Source organism: Schistocerca nitens, chromosome 1, assembly GCF_023898315.1.
Source record: "Schistocerca nitens isolate TAMUIC-IGC-003100 chromosome 1, iqSchNite1.1, whole genome shotgun sequence".
In the NCBI taxonomy this organism is placed as follows: Eukaryota; Metazoa; Arthropoda; class Insecta; order Orthoptera; family Acrididae; genus Schistocerca; species Schistocerca nitens.
In genome coordinates this window covers 756139120-756158096 of record NC_064614.1, presented here as the reverse complement: position 1 = coordinate 756158096, position 18977 = coordinate 756139120, and the positions used below count along the sequence as shown (strand labels likewise).

The 18977-nt window shown below is 41.0% G+C and overlaps 1 protein-coding gene across 4 annotated transcripts in view; it reads right to left on the bottom strand.

The window, feature by feature from the left end:
- The window catches only part of LOC126260893 (sodium/hydrogen exchanger 7), a 174772-nt gene that overhangs the window by 138653 nt on the left and 17142 nt on the right, over nucleotides 1-18977 (bottom strand). For all 4 annotated transcript variants that reach the window (XR_007546661.1, XM_049958344.1, XM_049958353.1 and 1 more), the window contains exons 2-6: nucleotides 12540-12760; nucleotides 10889-10966; nucleotides 5563-5639; nucleotides 5236-5445; nucleotides 4979-5128 (exon numbers count right to left, since the gene is read on the bottom strand). Coding sequence is in view for 3 of the 4 variants with exons in the window: in XM_049958344.1 (XP_049814301.1) it covers nucleotides 4979-5128; nucleotides 5236-5445; nucleotides 5563-5639; nucleotides 10889-10966; nucleotides 12540-12760 (736 nt within the window). In the remaining variant the exon portion in view is untranslated. The remainder of the gene's footprint in view (nucleotides 1-4978; nucleotides 5129-5235; nucleotides 5446-5562; nucleotides 5640-10888; nucleotides 10967-12539; nucleotides 12761-18977) is intronic.

Sequence of the window (18977 nt, the reverse complement as noted above, 5' to 3'; positions counted from 1 at the left end):
TTGTTGGGTTTGTAGATTTTGGGGAGCACGTTGAAGGTGGGTGTGCAGGGTGTCGTAGGGGTGAGGAGGGAGATGTTTTGGAAAGGGCTAAGACTTTAAGTGGGAGTTGAAGTTTCTGTTGGAATTCTGGGAGTTTATAAGCAATGGAGTCAGATAATTGGCAGAGGCCTTCTGTCAGGTAGTCACTGTGATTTATATCAACAGTGCTGGAACCTTTGTCTGTCTGCAGGTAGGATGATTAGGTCAGGATTTGTTTTGAGGTAGTGTGTGGCTGTTCTTTATTCTACTGAAATGTTGGTGTTCTGAGAAAGGGGCCTATGTAAGGATGGTGAGGCTAAGTTGGAGGTAAGGAATTCCTGGAAGGTGACCAGCAGGTGGTTAGGTAGGAGGAGGGGGGGGGGGGGAGGATCACTGCTGGATGGTGGTAAAAACTGGTGGTGGTTAGTGTTTAACGTCCCGTCAACAACGAGGTCATTAGAGACGGAGCGCAAGCTCGGGTTAGGGAAGGATTGGGAAGGAAATCGGCCGTGCCCTTTCAAAGGAACCATCCCGGCATTTGCCTGAAACGATTTAGGGAAAATCACAGAAAACCTAAATCAGGATGGCTGGAGACGAGATGGTAAAAACTGGAAGAGACAGGGTTCAATGTTGGAATTAGCATGGTTTTGGCTGGAGGGATTGGCAGCAAAGAAGTGCTTCCATTGCTGGGATTGGGAGGAGAGTAGGTCTTTGACAAGTCCGGCATGGTTAAATTTGGGTATACGACAAAGATGAGGGCTTTGGATAGGACTGAAACTTCCGCGGAGCAGAGGGTTTTGGTGGAAAGGTTAATGACAGTGTTACGGGAATACTTTTGGCTTTGCATTTGGTGGAGGGTTGGTAGGGAGTGTGGGGGATGTCTTAAGTTGAAAAGGTCAGCTAGGCAGGGTTTAGCTGCTATGAGGAGTGGACGAGGAGTAACACAATGTGTACATTAGGGGTTGGATAGTAGTGCCACAAGGAGGCAGTAGGATGTCAGCAGGTTGGATAATGTATGGTGGTGGTGCCTGGAATGGTCCTCCAGGTACTGGAGAACAAGAGATTCAATTTTTAGAGATGTGATGTATAGAGTAGGGATTGCAGAGTAGTAGTATCTTGTGGAGGGAGCAGAGGTGGTTCTGGAATGCCTTGCTACAAGGATCATATCACTGTGGAAGGCCCAGCTGCAAAACCTGCCCAATCCACCCACCCAGCACTTCCTATTCCAATCCTGTCACAGGTTTATCCTACACCATCGGGGGCCAAACCACCAGTGAAAGCAGCCATGTCATTTACCAACTCTGCTGCAGTCACTGTACAGCTTCTTGTATTGGTATAACTACCAACAGGATGAGCGGCCACTGCCAAACTGCGGTCAAGAGCAAAGTAGACCACCCTGTGGCACAACATGCAACTGAACGTAACGCACTCAATTTCAATGCCTGCTTCACTACCCAAGCCATCTCAATCCTTCACTCCACCATCAGCTTTTCTGAACTGTACAGATGGGAGTTATCCTTACAACACATTCTCCACCCCACATAGTTATCCCAGTCTCAACCTAAGGTAACATACTGTGCCCGCACCCTCCATCCAACCGTTTGCACCCCCTCTGTCCCATCACCTCCTCCACATTCTTGTCTCCTACCATCTTTATTTTCAGCCCTCTGCCAACACATCTGCCCCCCTTTCCCTAATCCTCTCATTTTTTGTTCCTTTCTTCCCTAACCAACATGCCCCGCAACGTCTGGGATTCTGTGCCTGTTGTAGGCCTAGTCCCTGCACACTCCACCAGACAGCATTCATCTCTCTCCCCACCCGTACACTAGTATCCCTTCCCCTTCCCCACCCCTCCAGATTGCTGCTTGCATCCCACACGAAGTTGCATTCTGCCTTGATATGCTGGAGTTGGTGGTTTGTGTGTGTGTGTGTGTGTGTGTGTGGTTTTCTCTTTATTGATGAAGACTGTGGCCGAAAGCTATATGCACGAGTCTTTTAATCGTGCCTGCCTGCAACTTGGTGGGTCTTCTTTATGGTAAGTAGCAATGTATCTTTTCCTACATTGCTGATATTTCTGCCTGGAGTTTCCATTCTTTGACTACTTCACAAAAGAAACTGGGATAGTCAGTACCAAGAGTAAAAAGCTTGACCTTATTTTTAAGGGGACATTGTACGTGAAATTCATTGGACTTTCTGAACATTTTGGTATATAATACATTAAAATCAGACAATTGTGAGACCTTCAAATAATATTTTGAATGCTGACGTGCGAATGTCGAATTTCGCGGCTACGCATATACTGCCCCAGTTGAGCAGTCATATCTTGGGAACCACACAGTCTAGAAGGCTGTGAATTGCTTTGTTCTGTGCCTACTGCTATGTTTCAGAAGTTGGCATTACGAATAAACAAATCAGTCCTTTGTTTCTGATATTAGTTTTCACTGAAAGTAGTATGATTATCGGCTATTTTTGTAGTAAGCTAACTTCTATTGCTTTTTATATGTAAATAAAATGACGAAGCATAAAAGTAACTTCAAGAATTGCAAATTTGCGGGTAACAGATATGTGAGACCTGAATTTTCTTCTGTAGTACTTAAAAACACGTGTGCTAACAGTGAAGGAAACCATGATAACATTTCTGAAGTGATTACACCCCCTAGTGTGTCAAAAAGGAAAGTGACTTTAGAAAAGGGTGACAGTGGTAATGATATTATGAGCAGTAATGGAGGCAATCAAACCTATTTACAGAGATTTGGGAAATCCTGAGCTACTGAAGAAGTGTTTACCCGGGAAGACCCCAAATGTGAATGAGTCCTTCGATGAAGTTGTGAGGTGCTGTGTGCCTAAAAATGTATTTGTTGGTCTTAGACTCTGAAGTTAGCAGTGTCCGATGCTGTAACAACTTTTAATGGTGGGGACTATGAAAGACTTAGGTTCTGGAGAAGTTAGGGGTGAGATTTGGACAGAACATGGCTAAAGGACTGCGGGAACTGGATGAACTTCATGTATGTGAAGCAGAGTTAGCTATTCAGCAAATGACAAAAGAAGCAAGATAGAAAAGGAGGCGGCAAGCACTGGGCTGTTGTGACACTGAAGAAGACAAAGACTATGGGCCAGGGCAATTCTAGTGCATAAAAGATACAGAAATGTAAGTCTGTATAAGAATTTGTAACAAAAAAAGTTTTAAACCTCAATATCTCTGAACTACATTTTTTGCAATAAATGATCAGTTTTCTAAAAAAAGTACTGATGGTAAAGACATGAAATTTTCACAGCAAACCTAGTGTGAGATTCAACACATGAACTAGAATAATTAAAATAGTGAGAAAATTTTATTTTGACAGCTTTGAAGAGTTTTTCTCGGCAAAGTGTGTGGTGTGAAAATATGTAGTCTGCAGTATGAGGACAGCCACGTTAGCCATTTCCTTCTAGACTGTTGTTGTGATTGATACATATGGCAGGTGACTTCCTTGTGGGTTGTCCATGCACTGTTGTGGCAAGATGTTGACTGGACTCAATAACAAGTAAACAATGGTCCACATGAAAATTGAGAGCTTTGTACACCAGTAAGCCTACTTATCTTGCCTTTAGTTTCATATATTGCCTTCTACAGTTCCTTTTGCATATTTTATACTTTTACTTATTAAACCTGTTCTGTTCCAAAAATGCATTATGAATAGCATGTTACACGACTTTTTCTGTGATATGATTTTTACCAGCCACACAATTCTCGAGTTAAAACCAAAATATTTTGGATTTTACAATGTGAATTATATGTGACTTACATAGTGAGTCCTAATGTAATTTCATATGCATGTGAATGTTATTTTTATCTGGTTTTATTAACTGATGTAAGTAGGGCTTGAACTGTGCCATCAACAAATAATTTCATTCTGCTGTTGTAAGTGTGATGCAGAAGCAAAGAACACAATTTGTATTTTGTGACCATTGCTGAGAAACGTTGCTCTTTAGCAAACTAAACTGGTATGTTTTCTCTAATGTATGTACATTGTCTAGCAGAATTCTGTCTCCGTAATTCTTTTTCATTTCTGATATTAAGTGATTGGCAGGTGAAACAGGTCAAACTTTTTACCAATTTTTGTGATATTTTTAAGTGAGTGTCAGATTGAGTACTCCACAGACAATGTCTTGTTTCATCAAATTACTTCTTTTATGAAAGAGAAAGTGAATGATAAACAGTAGTATAAGCCAAAACAGAATTATGCCGAAACTTCCTGGCAGATTAAAACTGTGTGCCCGACCGAGACTCGAACTCGGGACCTTTGCCTTTCGCGGGAAAGTGCTCTACTATCTGAGCTACCGAAGCACGACCCACACCTGGTCCTCGCAGCTTAACTTCTGCCAGTATCTCATCTCCTACCTTCCAAACTTTACAGAAGCTCTCCTGCGAACCTTGCAGAACTAGCACTCCTGAAAGGCAAAGGCAAAGGTCCCGAGTTCGAGTCTCCATCGGGCACACATTTTTAATCTGCCAGGAAGTTTCATATCAGCGCACTCTCCGCTGCAGAGTGAAAATCTCATTCTGGAAACATCCCCCAGGCTGTGGCTAAGCCATGTCTCCGCAGTATCCTTTCTTTCAGGATTGCTAGCTCTGCAAGGTCCACAGGAGAGCTTCTGTAAAGTTTGGAAGGTAGGAGACGAGATACTGGCAGAAGTAAAGCTGTGAGGACCGGGCGTGAGTCGTGCTTTGGTAGCTCAGATAGTAGAGCACTTGCCCGCGAAAGGCAAAGGTCCCGAGTTCGAGTCTCGGTCGGGCACACAGTTTTAATCTGCTAGGAAGTTTCATATCAGCGCACACTCTGCTGCACAGTGAAAATCTCATTCTGGAAGAATTATGCCACTTACAATATGGAGTTGACATGTAATTAGAGTAACATAATAATTTTAACCAAGTATAAATAACTGACATGTTATAAATTTATAAATCATAAACTAAAAGGATATCAAGGCTGTAATGCATCCCATGACAGTTCCAATCAGGAGAGATAAGCTGAAAATCACGAAGAAATCGCCCAATGCTCTAAAGAATGCATCAGTTTCAAAACCTCCTGATCCTGATTGGTACCTTTCTCCATAATTTTGTATAGCTCTGGAAACAAAATTGTTATTTTGTCACAATTACAGAAACTTGAATTGATGTCATGCTGAATGCAACTTTATAACAACATTCCACTCAGTTATCCAGTATAAACTCACCCACTTAAAACAATAGCAACTGCATCATTTAGGACACTTTCACCAAAAACAAGTGCATACAAATTGACATCAACATGAAGGTCGTTGAAAATGGCTAATATTGTCAAAGGATCTGTTGGAGAAATGAGGGCACCAAAGTATAAAGTATCCAAAAACGTGAAACTTGACTTCAGGTAGGGCCGCAGCTGGATGAAACCATACATCAAAGCACTGTAACAGTTTGAAAACACTATATTCACATACTGCTTTGTATAACAGCCAAAAGTAATTCTAATTTACATAAAATTCTAATTTTTAGGCACAAGAAAGGCTGAAAAACATTCTTACCCCACAGCAAACGACGACAGTGTTGTGCCAATCAGTGCATAAGTCAAAATAGCCCCAAGGTTCCGAAAGAAGTATTTCTGGTTAATAAATAAAAGTATCATGTCAGTGATGTAAAGCAGCGTGAATAAAACTGATTATTCATAGTAGTCGTAAGTATAAGGAAATTGTATGTGTTTGTAAGACTTGGAGGAATCACTAGAACATTACAAAATCACGTATGAAGTTAAGTAACAAAGTTTACAGCTGAAATTTGTAGCACAATATCTTTATGCTAGTTTTAATAATATTAATATTTACCTTAAATGACATACAAATATTTGAAACCAGCATATAGTTACTCAATCCTGTTATTTTACGTTCTGCAACAACAGAAACTGACTTATTATTACTGAACTTCAAGATTTTCCTAGAATTTTAAGGTGCTATTGTTCCTAATAGCACTATATAAAATGTGGCCAGTGTTTATTTTCAGCAGGTATCTCCCACAATACTGGTACCATCTAATATACTGCCACTGGCTTTTGTGTAATTATCAGCTCTCATAAATAACCCCACTCACATGAACCACAGACCTTGCTGCTGCGCTGGTGGGGAGGCTTATGTGCCTCAGTGATACAGATAACCATACTGCAGGTGCACCCACAACGGAGGGGTATCTGTTGAGAGGCCAGACAAACATGTAGTTCCTGAAGATGAGCATCAGCCTTTTCAGTAGTTGCAAGGGCAACAATATGGATAATGCCTGATCTGGCTTTGAACAACAACCAAAAACGCCTTGCTGTGCTGGTAGTGCAAATGACTAAAAGCAAGGGGAAACTACAGCCATACTTTTTTCCCAAGGGCATGCACCCCTACTGTGTGGCATCCTCTAAGGTAAAATATTCCAGAGGTAAAACAGTCCCCCCATTCAGATTTACAGGTGGGGACTAATTAGGAGGATACTGTTAACCCTGAGAAACAGAACTGGTGTTCTGTGGATCGGAGCGTGGAATGTCAGTTCCTTTAATCGGGTAGGTAGGCTAGAAAATGTAAAAAGGGGAATGGATAGGTTAAAGTTAGATATAGTGGGAGTTACTGAAGTTTCGTTGCAGGAGAAACAGGACTTCTGTTCAGGTGAATACAGAGTTATAAATACAAAATCAAATAGGGGTAATGCAAGAGTAGGTTTACTAATGAATAAGGAAATAGGAACACAGGTAAGCTACTATGAATAGCACATTGAACGCATTACTGCAGCAAAATTAGACACGAAGCCCACACCCACCACAGTAGTGCAAGTTTATATGCCAATTAGCTCCGCAGATGAAGATATTGAAGAAATATATGATCAGACACAACAAATTATTCAGATAGTTACGGGACACAAAAATTTAATTGTGGTGGGGGCTGGAATTCGATAGTAGAAAAAGGAAGAGAAGGAAAAATAGTACATGAATATGGACTAGGGGAAAGGAATGAAAAAGGGACTCGTCTGGTAGAATTTTGCACAGAGCATAATTTAATCTTTGCTGACACATGGGTTAAGAATCATGAAAGAATGCTCTGTATGTGGAAGAGACCTGAAGACACTGGAAGGTTGCAGATTGATTTTGTAATAGTACGGCAGAGATTTCTGAACCAGATTTTAAACTGTAAGATATTTCCAGGGGCAGACGCGGACTCTGGCCACAATGTATTGGTTATGCACTGAAGATAAAAACTGAAGAAGTTATAATAAGATAGGAATTTAATGAGATGGGATCTGGATAAACTGAAAGAACCAGAGGTTGAGAGTTTCAGAGGAAGCATTAGGCAACAACTGACAAGAGCATGGGAAAAAATATAGTACAAGAGGAATGGGTAGCTTTGAGAGATGAAATAGTGAAGGCAGCAGAGGATCAAGTAGGTAAAGAGATGAGGGCTAGAAGAAATCCTAGGGCAACATAACACATACTGAATTCAACTAATGAAAGGGGGAAATATAAAAATGCAATAAATGAAGCAGACAAATGGGAATAAAAATGCCTAAAAAGAAGGATTTAGAAACATATATCATTAGGGAAAATGATAGACACCCCCTACAGGAAAATTAGAGAGACCTTTGGAAAAAAGAGAACCACCTGTATGAATATCAAGAGGTCACATGGAACGCCAGACCTAAGCAAAGACAGGAAAACTGAAAGTAGTATATAGAGGCTCTGTACAAGGGAGATGTACTTTAGGGCAATATTATGGAAATGGAAGAGAATGAGTATGAAGATGAGATGGGAGATATAATACTACATGAAGAATTTGAGAGACTACTGAAAGACCTCAGTCAAAACAAGGTCCCGGGAGTAGACAACATTCTGTTAGAGCTACTGATAGCTTTGAGGGAGCCAGCCATGACAAAACTCTTCTATCTGGTAAGCAAGTTGTAGGAGACAGGCGAAATACCCTCAGACTTCAAGAAGAATATAACAACTCCAATTACAAAGACAGTATGTGCTGAAAAGTGTGACAATTACCAAACAATCAGTCTAATAAGTCATGGCTGCAAAATACTAACACGAATTCTTTACAGGAGAATGGAAAAACTGGAGGAAGCCAATCCCGGGGAAGATAAATTTGGATTCCAGAGAAATGCAAGAACATGCAAGGCAAACCTGACCTCACGACTTCTCATGGAACATAGGTTAAGGAAAGGCAAACCTATGTTTATAGAATTTGTATACTTGAACAGAGCTTTTGATCATGTTTGCTGGATACTCTCTTTGAACTTATGAGGGTGGCAGGGGTAAAATACAGAGATCAAAAAGCTGTTTACAACATGTACAGAAACCAGATGGCAGTTATAAGAGTTGAGGGACATGAAAGGGAAGCAGTGATTGAAAAGGCGGTGAGGCAGGGTTGTAGCCTATCCTCAATGTTATTCAATCTGTACATTGAGCAAGCAGTAAAGGACACAGAAATAAATGTCAGTGACGTTGTAATTCTGTCAGAGACAGCAAAGAAGTTGGAAGAGTAGCTGAACAGAATGGAGAGTCTTGAAAGGAGGACATAAGATGAACATCAACAAAAGCAAAATGAGGACAATGAAATGTAGCTGAATTAAATCAGGTGATGTTGAGGGCATTAAATTAGGATATGAGACACTTAAAGTAGTAGATGAGTTTTGCTATTTGAGCAGCAAAATAACTGATGATGGCTGAGGCAGAGTGGACATAAAATGTAGACTGGCAATGGCAAGAGAATCATTTCTGAAGAAGAGAAATTTATTAATACCGAGTACCGGTAAAGACTTAAGTGTCAGGAGGAAGTCTTTTCTGAAAGTATTTGTATGAAGTGGTAGCCATATATGGAAGTGAAACTTGGATGTTAAGTAGTTTAGATAAGAAGAGAATAGAAGCTTTTGAAATGTGGTGCAATAGAAGAATGCTGAAGATTAGATGAGTCTATCACATAACTAATGAAGAAATACTCACTGGAAATGGGGAGCAAAGAAATTTGTGGGACAACCTGACTACAAGAATGGATTGTTTGGTAGCACACATTCTGAGATGTAAAGGGTTTGTCAATTTAGTACTGTAGGGAAGTATTGGGGAGGAGGGGGAGGGGGGTTGTAAAATTGTAGAGGGAGACCAAGAGATGAATACAGTAAGCAGATTCAGAAGGATGTAGGTTGCAGCAGTTACTCAGAGAGGAAGAAGCCTGCTCCGGATAGAGCAGCATGGAGAGCTGCATCAAATCAGTCTTTGGACTGAAGATGACGACGACGACAACAACAACAAAAATCTAATACAACATTATGGGCGAGTTCACAAACTCCGACATATAGTCAGCACTTCTAATGTTGTTTCTTAGCACTTACAGGACCACACATGACAGGAAGAGTTCAGTGCAAACATTACAGAGTTGACAGATGCAATTGCTGCTCCACTTGCAGCACCCAGAAGCGAGTCTGTCATGAACAATGCATTCCGTGTGTTTCCAAGCCCGGTGATCAGACACTTTTATTAAATCACATTCCTGGATGGCCACAATGATGGCAGCCATTGAGGGCTGCATCATATACGGCGTCACCAGCATGGAAGGCCTGCAATGGGGACAGCAGAACTAACTGCGGCCATGACAATCACAGGTGTCACAACCAGTCCTTACCCAGCTTGTACATGCACTGCAACCACTGGTTTACCAGATGCATTACAACCACTGGTTTATCAGCTGTACGCCCCGCCAGTATCAGTGACCGGGGAACTAACAACAGGCAAACCTCACCAGAACTGCCATCTTATAACAGACTGTGCTCGGACTGGGACATGTCAGGCAATAACATTGTATGCCAGCAAGTAAATGCCACTTACAACATAGGTCCAATTTCACCACAACAGTAGGACATCAATATGGCTAATCCCTCCCACTTCAAGCTAATGGATGCCAGTTAACCACTCTTCCACCTTAGTAGACACCACCTGGGTCACTTCCGATCCTACATACCAATACCAGGGGAGAGGGACCTCAGTTTGGGTGGCAGTATTGATATCTTGTCAGAGATACTCATACAGCTACAGACAGTTTGTCACCAAAGGGTAGCATATCACTGACCACAGTCAAATAGGTTAGTAGACCCCGTGACATAATGCTGTTAAAAGACAAACCTTTGACACGAGTACTTCACATGGTTTCAGGACTCATTACTCTGTTACATCACATTATCTATTTATGGGATATACTGAAAACAATTGCCACACTTTGTTTTACATGATTGGATTTCACCTTGATTGACTGTGACCATGCTGTTAGAACATCTGGGAACTCGTTTGCAGAATGTGACTTTGGCTGTTAACTGCACTACCACTATTTGTTTATCTGTGTATTAATGCCTGTAGTAATCTTCGTCTGTTGAAATAAATCACAGTGCAGATCTTTCCTTTTTCCTTCTTTAACAATCTTTTCCTATACATTCTGCAGCATAGGATCCTCTTCATACTTCTTCCAATTCTAAGGTTACACAAAATGTAAGTTTGTGCAGAAAATTGGAATGGTTTCACCCACAAATGCTCTGGAATACTCAGTACTTTTTATGACACAGTGTTGGATATATCATCCAAGTTCCACTTCAAAAATACAAGAGACTCAAAATTACAAGTAGCACTGTTAACTCCTGTACTTATTGATAAACATACCCCCACCCCCAATACAAAGAAAATCTGGAGAACAGTAATATCAAGTTGCTCACTTTGTTGTGTAGCTTTCAAACACAGCTAAAATTCAGTTCTTTAACAGCAAAGCTGTTTGAAAAACACTACGCAGTACAAGAGACTACAATGCCATTTAGTGGTAATGTTCTGAAGAAAACGGAACTTACCCTTTTCAAGCTATAACCAGCATGAAAAATGATTGGTGGTAATATAATGTTGAAAAATATTTCTGGATCAAATGTAGCCTGAAACAGACAATGCATGGGATTATTTTTCCAAGTGACTAGGAACAATATCTAGATTTGAAGTTGATAAGACAATTTTATTACTAAAGTGGACGATTAGGTAATTACTAATGGAGCAGTAGCACAGCTCACTATGGAATTTAGCAAAAAAACGAATCCGGCAGAAAAAATAACATAAAATTTGGCACAGAACTGAATTTTTCAAAAAACACTGAATTTGGCAACAAACAGCATGACACTGACAAAAAATGGCACTGCACATGGAAAAAATAACACAGAAAGTGGGGGAAAAAAGAAGAAGGAAGAAAGACAGAAAGAATCTGGCAAGGCAAAAAATGACCCCAAATTTGGTAAAAAATAATAATGAATTTAGCAAATAAAATTTCAACAAATTTGGCAAAATAAACAACACTGAAGTGGCAAAGAAACAGCAATGAGTTTGGCCAAAATACGGCATTGAATGTGGCAAAAAAATACGTATTTGGCAAAAATTGCAACTAATCTGGCAGAAAGTAGTACCTAATTTGGCCACAAAATAAAATAATTTCTTCCTATTCCTTTCTGATCTGTATGGAAGATTTTTGGACAGTATAATTCCTCTTGTCCTGATATATTTCTGCATGACAAAGTCTGTACATTCAGCATTGAAATTTTGCTGTGAATAACTTAAACATCAATTGCATCAAACTGATTCCTCACTGTAACTAATAAACACCACAATATTTTTATTGTTTACTTCTGTGTGCATGACCTGCTGATTTGCATCTCATTGTCTGATCCCACTGTAGATGATCATTAACTCTGGTCATTCGTATGACCTATAGCAAGAAGATATAATCTACGGGGGATGAAAGCAGTCCTCAAGTGGAGTTTGAGAGAGGAAACGTCCAAAAGGAAGTCCTCTACACTGCTGGGACTAGACAGTTAAGGCAGCAGCTGACTGCAACCAGCAGAAGACAATTCCAAAAAGCACATATGACATGAACATCAAATTTGATGTTCCTCTTAATTTACATCCTATTACAGATGAATTTTGTTATTTCATACCAAGGCAGTACATTTTCACTGCTAATACTCATTTCTTGGAGAGAGAGAGAGAGAGAGAGAGAGAGAGAGAGAGAGAGAGAGAGAGAGAAAAGAAAAAAGAATCCTGATGTACAGATTGCAGCTAAAAGATGTGTTGTTTCCTATTAGCATACTTGAAGTTGGCAGAATGACTTCGAGTCATCAAGCACAGATATGAACGGAACTTTAGCAGGAATTTTAAATACCTTCGAGTTTCCTGAGGCAATAAATTATAGCTACTCCAGAAATAATAAAGAGTTAACTGCACACTGGTTGTAGGTATTGCAATGAGTTTGTGTGTGCCCAGAAATCAAAGTACAATAACAATCTGGATTATATTCAACAAGATAACGTTCCACTATTGAAGATACGAAAATCTGCTGTCACAATTGTTATTTACAAAACATCTACAAAATTATAGTACATATACTGGGTATTCTGTAGCCAAATGATTATGAAGAAATATTCTGTAACAGTCTCTCTAAAATGTAAAGTGGCAGATACATACCTTAAGTTCAATTTCACTGTCATCAACATCAATTTCTCCTCTGAATGTATAGGCATACGTCTTGTTTGGAACATTTGGTGACCCTCCTTTGTTTGGAAAACGTAGCCATAAGGAATCCGGAGGCAAAGACAGATTATATTTGTCTTTCTCAGGTACAACAGTCATGTGTACAACAGAACTGGCATTTCCAGCATATCGTATAAGAGCTCCCACAATAAGGCCTTGAAAGAAAAAAAAGGATGCTTTCAGTTCCAATCAGTATGAGACAGCACTACGTTTTCAACAGTGTATTGTATGGAACTGGGGACCTAGAAATGACGGAGAGGCTTCGTCCCTGCCGTAGCCTGCAGTGGTTCACAACCCAACAACAGGCTACTGCAGTCCACTCACCCCACCGTCGCCCCTCACCGAACCCAGTGTTACTGTGCGGTTTGGCCCCCAGTGGAGCCCCCGGGAATGGCTCACACCAGATGAGTGTAACCTCAAATGTTTGCATGGTAGAGTAATTATGGTGTACGCGTACATGGAAACAGTGTTTGGGCAGCAATCGCCGACCTAGGGTAACTCAGGCGAAATAAGGGGAAGCAGCCTGCATTCACCAAGGTAGATGGAAAATCTGCCTTTAAAACCATCCACAGACTGGCTGGCACACCAGACCTTGACACTAATCCGCCTAGCAGATTCGTGCCGGGGATCGGCATGCCTTCCTGCCCAGAAAGTAGTGAATAAGACTGCACGGCTAACCGGTCAGGTATGTTTTCGACACAGTAATTTATATAAATTGCACATGTTGCTAGAGTGTTCTGATATTTGGAAAACAAGAATACTTGTCAGCCGAGATCGACGTTTTAGTATTTTTATTTTTATTTCCTCAATGAGTGGCTTTGACAGAGTCCAGCTGTCACCTACAGATCTTCTGGAAATAATTTTACTGTACATAAATTGCACAACTTAATGCTCATCAGTGTCCAGAAGAGTCTTAAAGTGCAGGATTGCATTCAGCAGGGCAGAACGAAGCATGTCTGTAGGTATGTTAGCAACCTCTTATGATATTCTGAACTTCCGATCAGCACATGTGTGAATGTTCCCCTCGTAAACCCTCTCCTTCAGGTAGACCCACAACCAGAAATCATAGAGTGAGATCAGGTGATCATGCCTGCCAAGCACTTGGAAATGATCGGCTGATAATTCGATTGTTTCCAAATGTGTTTCGGAGAACTAGGTGAACTTAACGAGTGATGTGCGGCGGACCCCATTGTGCTTGACAACTGTTGAGTTCAATGTGTCTCCCTCCTGCAGGGCAGGTATGACATGCTGGCGAAGCGTATCGCAGAAACACTGGTCAGTCATATTGCATTTCTTTGGTCCTTGAGCACTAACCTGTTCAAAAGAGAATGGGCCAAAGATGAACATAGGCGTGAAGCCACACCACCTGGTGATACGTTCAACATACAGAGGAACTTCATGCACAGTGGAGGTGAAGATCCCCACACTTCGCAATTCTGAGCATTCACCTCACTTGTCAGAGAAAAATGAGCTTAGTCTGTCCATAAGATGGTCCCTTGTCACCTTCAATCCTTGCAAGAATGTGGACAGCGAAGTCAAAACAACGCCATGTGTCCTGTGGTTGAAGCTTCTTTAAGATACAGATTTGTACTGATACCATTTGAAAATGGTTCGAAACATGTTCCGTACGGTGGACCAAGGGATGTTCAAGTGTCATGACACAATGTGCGCACTGCCTGATGATCAGGAATTGTGCACTGCATTGTCTGCCACAGCAACAGCGATTTCATCAACCACCTGTGGTGCAACCTGTTGTCGGCCTCTTTCCGGAGCAAAGCCCAGTTCTCCAGTCGTTTCAAACTATTTCATCATGCTCCACACAGCAGTTACAGAAAGAGGACCCTTCAGTAATCCTTTCAGCCGGTGATAATCTCGCAGTGCAGCTGCAGCATTATTGTTTTGATAATAGTGCTTCACCAATAATGCGCTGCTCCTTTTGTCCAAGCTCATGTTGACACGTCATGTGCACAGTGACTGGTCAGGTGTGAGACACTATACAGGATCTTACAAAAAGGTACGGCCAAACTTCCAAGAAACATTCCTCACACACAAAGAAAGAAAATATGTTATGTGGACATGTGTCTGGAAACGCTTACTTTCCATGTTAGAGCTCATTTTATTACTTCTCTTCAAATCACATTAATCATGGAATGGAAACACACAGCAACAGAATGTACAAGCGTGACTTCGAACACTTTGTTACACGAAATGTTCAAATTGTCCTCCGTTAGCGAGGATACATGCATCCACCCTCTGTCGCATGGAATCCCTGATGCGCTGATGCAGCCCTGGAGAATGGCGTATTGTATCACAGCCGTCCACAATACGAGCACGAAGAGTCTCTACATTTGGTACCGGGGTTGCGTAGACAAGAGCTTTCAAATGCCCCCATAAATGAAAGTCAAGAGGGTTGAGGTCAGGAGAGCGTGGAGGCCATGGAATTGGTCCGCCTCTACCAATCCATCGGTCACCGAATCTGTTGTTGAGAAGCGTACGAACACGTCGACTGAAATGTGCAGGAGCTCCATCGTGCATGAATCACATGTTGTGTCGTACTTGTAAAGGCACATGTTCTAGCAGCACAGGTAGAGTATCCCGTATGAAATCATGATAACGTGCTCCATTGAGTGTTGGGGAAGAACATGGGGCCCAATCAAGACATCACCAACAATGCCTGCCCAAACATTCACAGAAAATCTGTGTTGTTGACGTGATTGCACAATTGCGTGCGGATTCTTGTCAGCCCACACATGTCGATTGTCAAAATTTACAATTTGATCATGTTGGAATGAAGCCTCATCCGTAAAGAGAACATTTGCACTGAAATGAGGACTGACACATTGTTGGATGAACCATTCGCAGAAGTGTACCCGTGGAGGCCAATCAGCTGCTGATAGTGCCTGCACACGCTGTACATGGTACGGAAACAACTGGTTCTCCCGTAGCACACTCCATACAGTGACATGGTCAATGTTACTTTGTACAGCAGCAACTTCTCTGACGCTGCACGAAGAATTGCCTCATCCATTGCAGGTGTCCTCGTCATTGTAGGTCTTCCCCAGTCGCGAGTCATAGGCTGGAATGTTCCGTGCTCCCTAAGATGCCGATCAATTGCTTCGAACGTCTTCCTGTCGGGACACCTTCGTTCTGGAAATCTGTCTCGATACAAACATACCGCGCCACGGCTATTGGCCCGTGCTAATCCATACATCAAATGGGCATCTGCCACCAACTCCGCATTTGTAAACACTACACTGACTGCAAAATCACGTTCATGATGAACACTAACCTGTTGATGCTACGTACTGATGTGCTTGATGCTAGTACTGTAGAGCAATGAGTCGCACGTCAACACAAGCACTGAAGTCAACATTACCTTCCTTCAATTGGGCCAACTGGTGGTGAATCGAGGAAGTACAGTACATACTGACGAAACTAAAATGAGCTCTAACATGGAAATTAAGCGTTTCCGGACGCATGTCCACATAAAACATCTTTTCTTTATTTGTGTGTGAGGAATGTTTCCTGAAAAATTGGCTGTACCTTTTTGTAACACCCTGTATATCACGATGACTGATGACAGCGCCAGGTGGCCATAGTTGGAACTAGACAGCAGCACTGTGATGCATGGAAATCATGCACCCCTTACTCTGGACAATAATGCTATCAAGTTTGGTACTGATACATTATTAGTTTCCATGTTATAATGTGTTAAACAGGGAAAGTTTAATTATAACCACCCAGTATATACATATATGAGGGCTGGAACTTAAATAGTGGCAACTATTTATTCACAACCAATGCAAAAGAGTTACATGTTTGCACCTGTTACTGTCCTTCAAAGTAGTCACCAGTTTTGTGTAAAACCTGTTGCCAGCAATGTGAAAGGCGCAGTATACCGTTAGCAGAGCCTGTTCTGTTGATGGTGCGAATGGAGCGGCTTACTGCCTGTTGAATCTCTGGGACAGTTCTGAAGCGAATGCTATGAAGAAGTGGTTCCTTCATCTTCGGAATCAAATCAAAGTCACTAGGACTTAAGTCCGGGGTGTGTGTTGATGGTGCAGTACTTTCCAGTCCCATTGACCGAACAGAGCAGCCACAGCTTGCGCTGTATGTGCCTGTGCATTGTCCTGCAAAATGATGGGTGTGTTGCGCAGAAAGTGTCGCTGCTTCTTTCCCAAAGATGGTTGCAGGTGATACTCCAAAAACGAACAGTAATACTGTGCATTGATGGTCTGCCGCGGAGGAACGTAATGCATTGGGATAACACCAACACAGTCGTACACGAGAATCACCGTAACTCTACACCGCTCCATTCGCACCATCAACAGAACAGGCAATGCTAACGATATACTATGCCTTCTAGATCGCTGGCAATGGGTTCTACGCAACGCTGGTGAGTACTCTGAAGCACAGTAACAGGAGCAAACATGTAACTCTTTTGTATCGGTTGTGAATAAATAGTTGCCACTGTTTAAGTTCCAACCCTCATATAAAGAAATGTTTACAGGGGACAGGACGTGTGGTTAGTCTTGGTACCATCCTGGCGTTTTCCAGAAATGATTTGGGGAAACTTAATTAGAATGGCCGAACAGAGCATGAACCTTCCAAATCTGAAGCCTGCGTCTTAGCTGTTCAGTCACTGGGAGCATGATGTAGCACATTCCTCATTTACCCAATGCTGATTTCCATATTATTATTCATGGTATTAAAAAGTTAGCTTTAATTTCCATGTCATCACTAATGTATTTTCCAGTAGATCAGCACTGTCCCAACACCATTATCCTTGTCTGATTTGATCCGTAAGTGACTGCTTACACTTGGACGACTAGTACTCCACATGATATGTCCTTGATGTGTACATTATTTTGGAATGATGCTAAGTAACATGACAGTGGTTCCTACAACTATGAGGATGGCAAGGTTGCATGTAACAGAATAACTGTTGCAATCAAATGTTCATTAAATGGTAAAGGAAGATGAATATTATCCTTGCCAGTACATTTCATGAAGAATTCATATGAATGTTACAAAAACCATTTTTTTTCTTTTGCACATAAGGGATGTTGACAAGAATGATTGACACCCTGAAAGCTACTAAATGGCTTAATAGCGACTGCAAGAAATTTTCTCAGTTGTTCCACTATATACATGATGATTCTCAACCAATACAGAACTTTTCAGAAGAGCAGTTAGAACATAACAATATTCACACTATAAAAAAAAAGAAGAAAAAAATGAACTGCCACCCAAGAGAATTCAAGTAGGGTGCTGCATAGAAGGACAACCATCTTAATTCCAAGATACTATTCCAGACATGTTGGCAAGTTACAAAAAAAAAGTGCTCTAAATAGATAATGAATGCTCTAACTAAAGTATAATGAATTCAACAATGAAAAATGGAAACAAGTTGGTATACTGCTGTGTGAAGCTTTAACGAAGTATGTCCACTGGCGTATTATGAAAATGATTCAGTTGTCTAGTCTTTGTTTTATTTTTTGATGGTTTTTTTCTCTTCAGGAGTTCTTTCAATGATTTCCTGGTTGATGGATATTTCCATTCATTTTATCCACAACAGTGGTCTCCAGCATCATACATCAAATTATTCAAGAGATGTCTCTTCAATTTTGTCCACTGTCCACATTTCACAGCCATAAAAAGCATCAAACCATTCTGCCTCACTTTTGCATACCTTTGCTTCTCTAAACCTAAATTGTTACTTCGTTTTCTCAAATTTTATTGTTTATGGGCCTTGGAGCAGACTAGTATTTCTGGCTGTTTTATGTTAATTTTAATCTTATATTCATCTATAACTATTGGATCAATATATTCTAAGCGCCTTTGAATTTTCTTGATCCCTATAAACAGTATTGTTTCTCTATTTGTTTTGGTACAGTATTTCTCGCACTGATGAATTGAATGCTATTAAGAATTCTAGCACTTGTTCTGTGTTACTTTTCTTTATTATTTCCACCTTTTTACTGTATAATTTCATAATTATTCTTGTGTCTCTAAATTATCACTGGAGTATGCTTTACAGAGGTCTTCGAAAGCTATTTAAATTGTTCTAGCATACAGAACACAGCCATTATGTTGCCTATTATGTTATTTGAGCTCGGTATGTGTTCTAAAATTCTACAAGCAATGGAAGCCAAGGATATTGGACAGCAGTTTTGTGGGTCACTTCTGCTACCATTATTGTAGATCAGTGTGACTTGTGCTTTCTTGTAATTACTGGCCATAGTTAAAACTACTACTGAAAGAGGAGCTAACTCAGTGGCTAACTTGGGATCTGGCATGGATTCCTCTGCAGGTTCTACTGGAGCTTTCTTCAGTTTTAGCAATTTCAGCTGATTCTCAACATTGCTGACA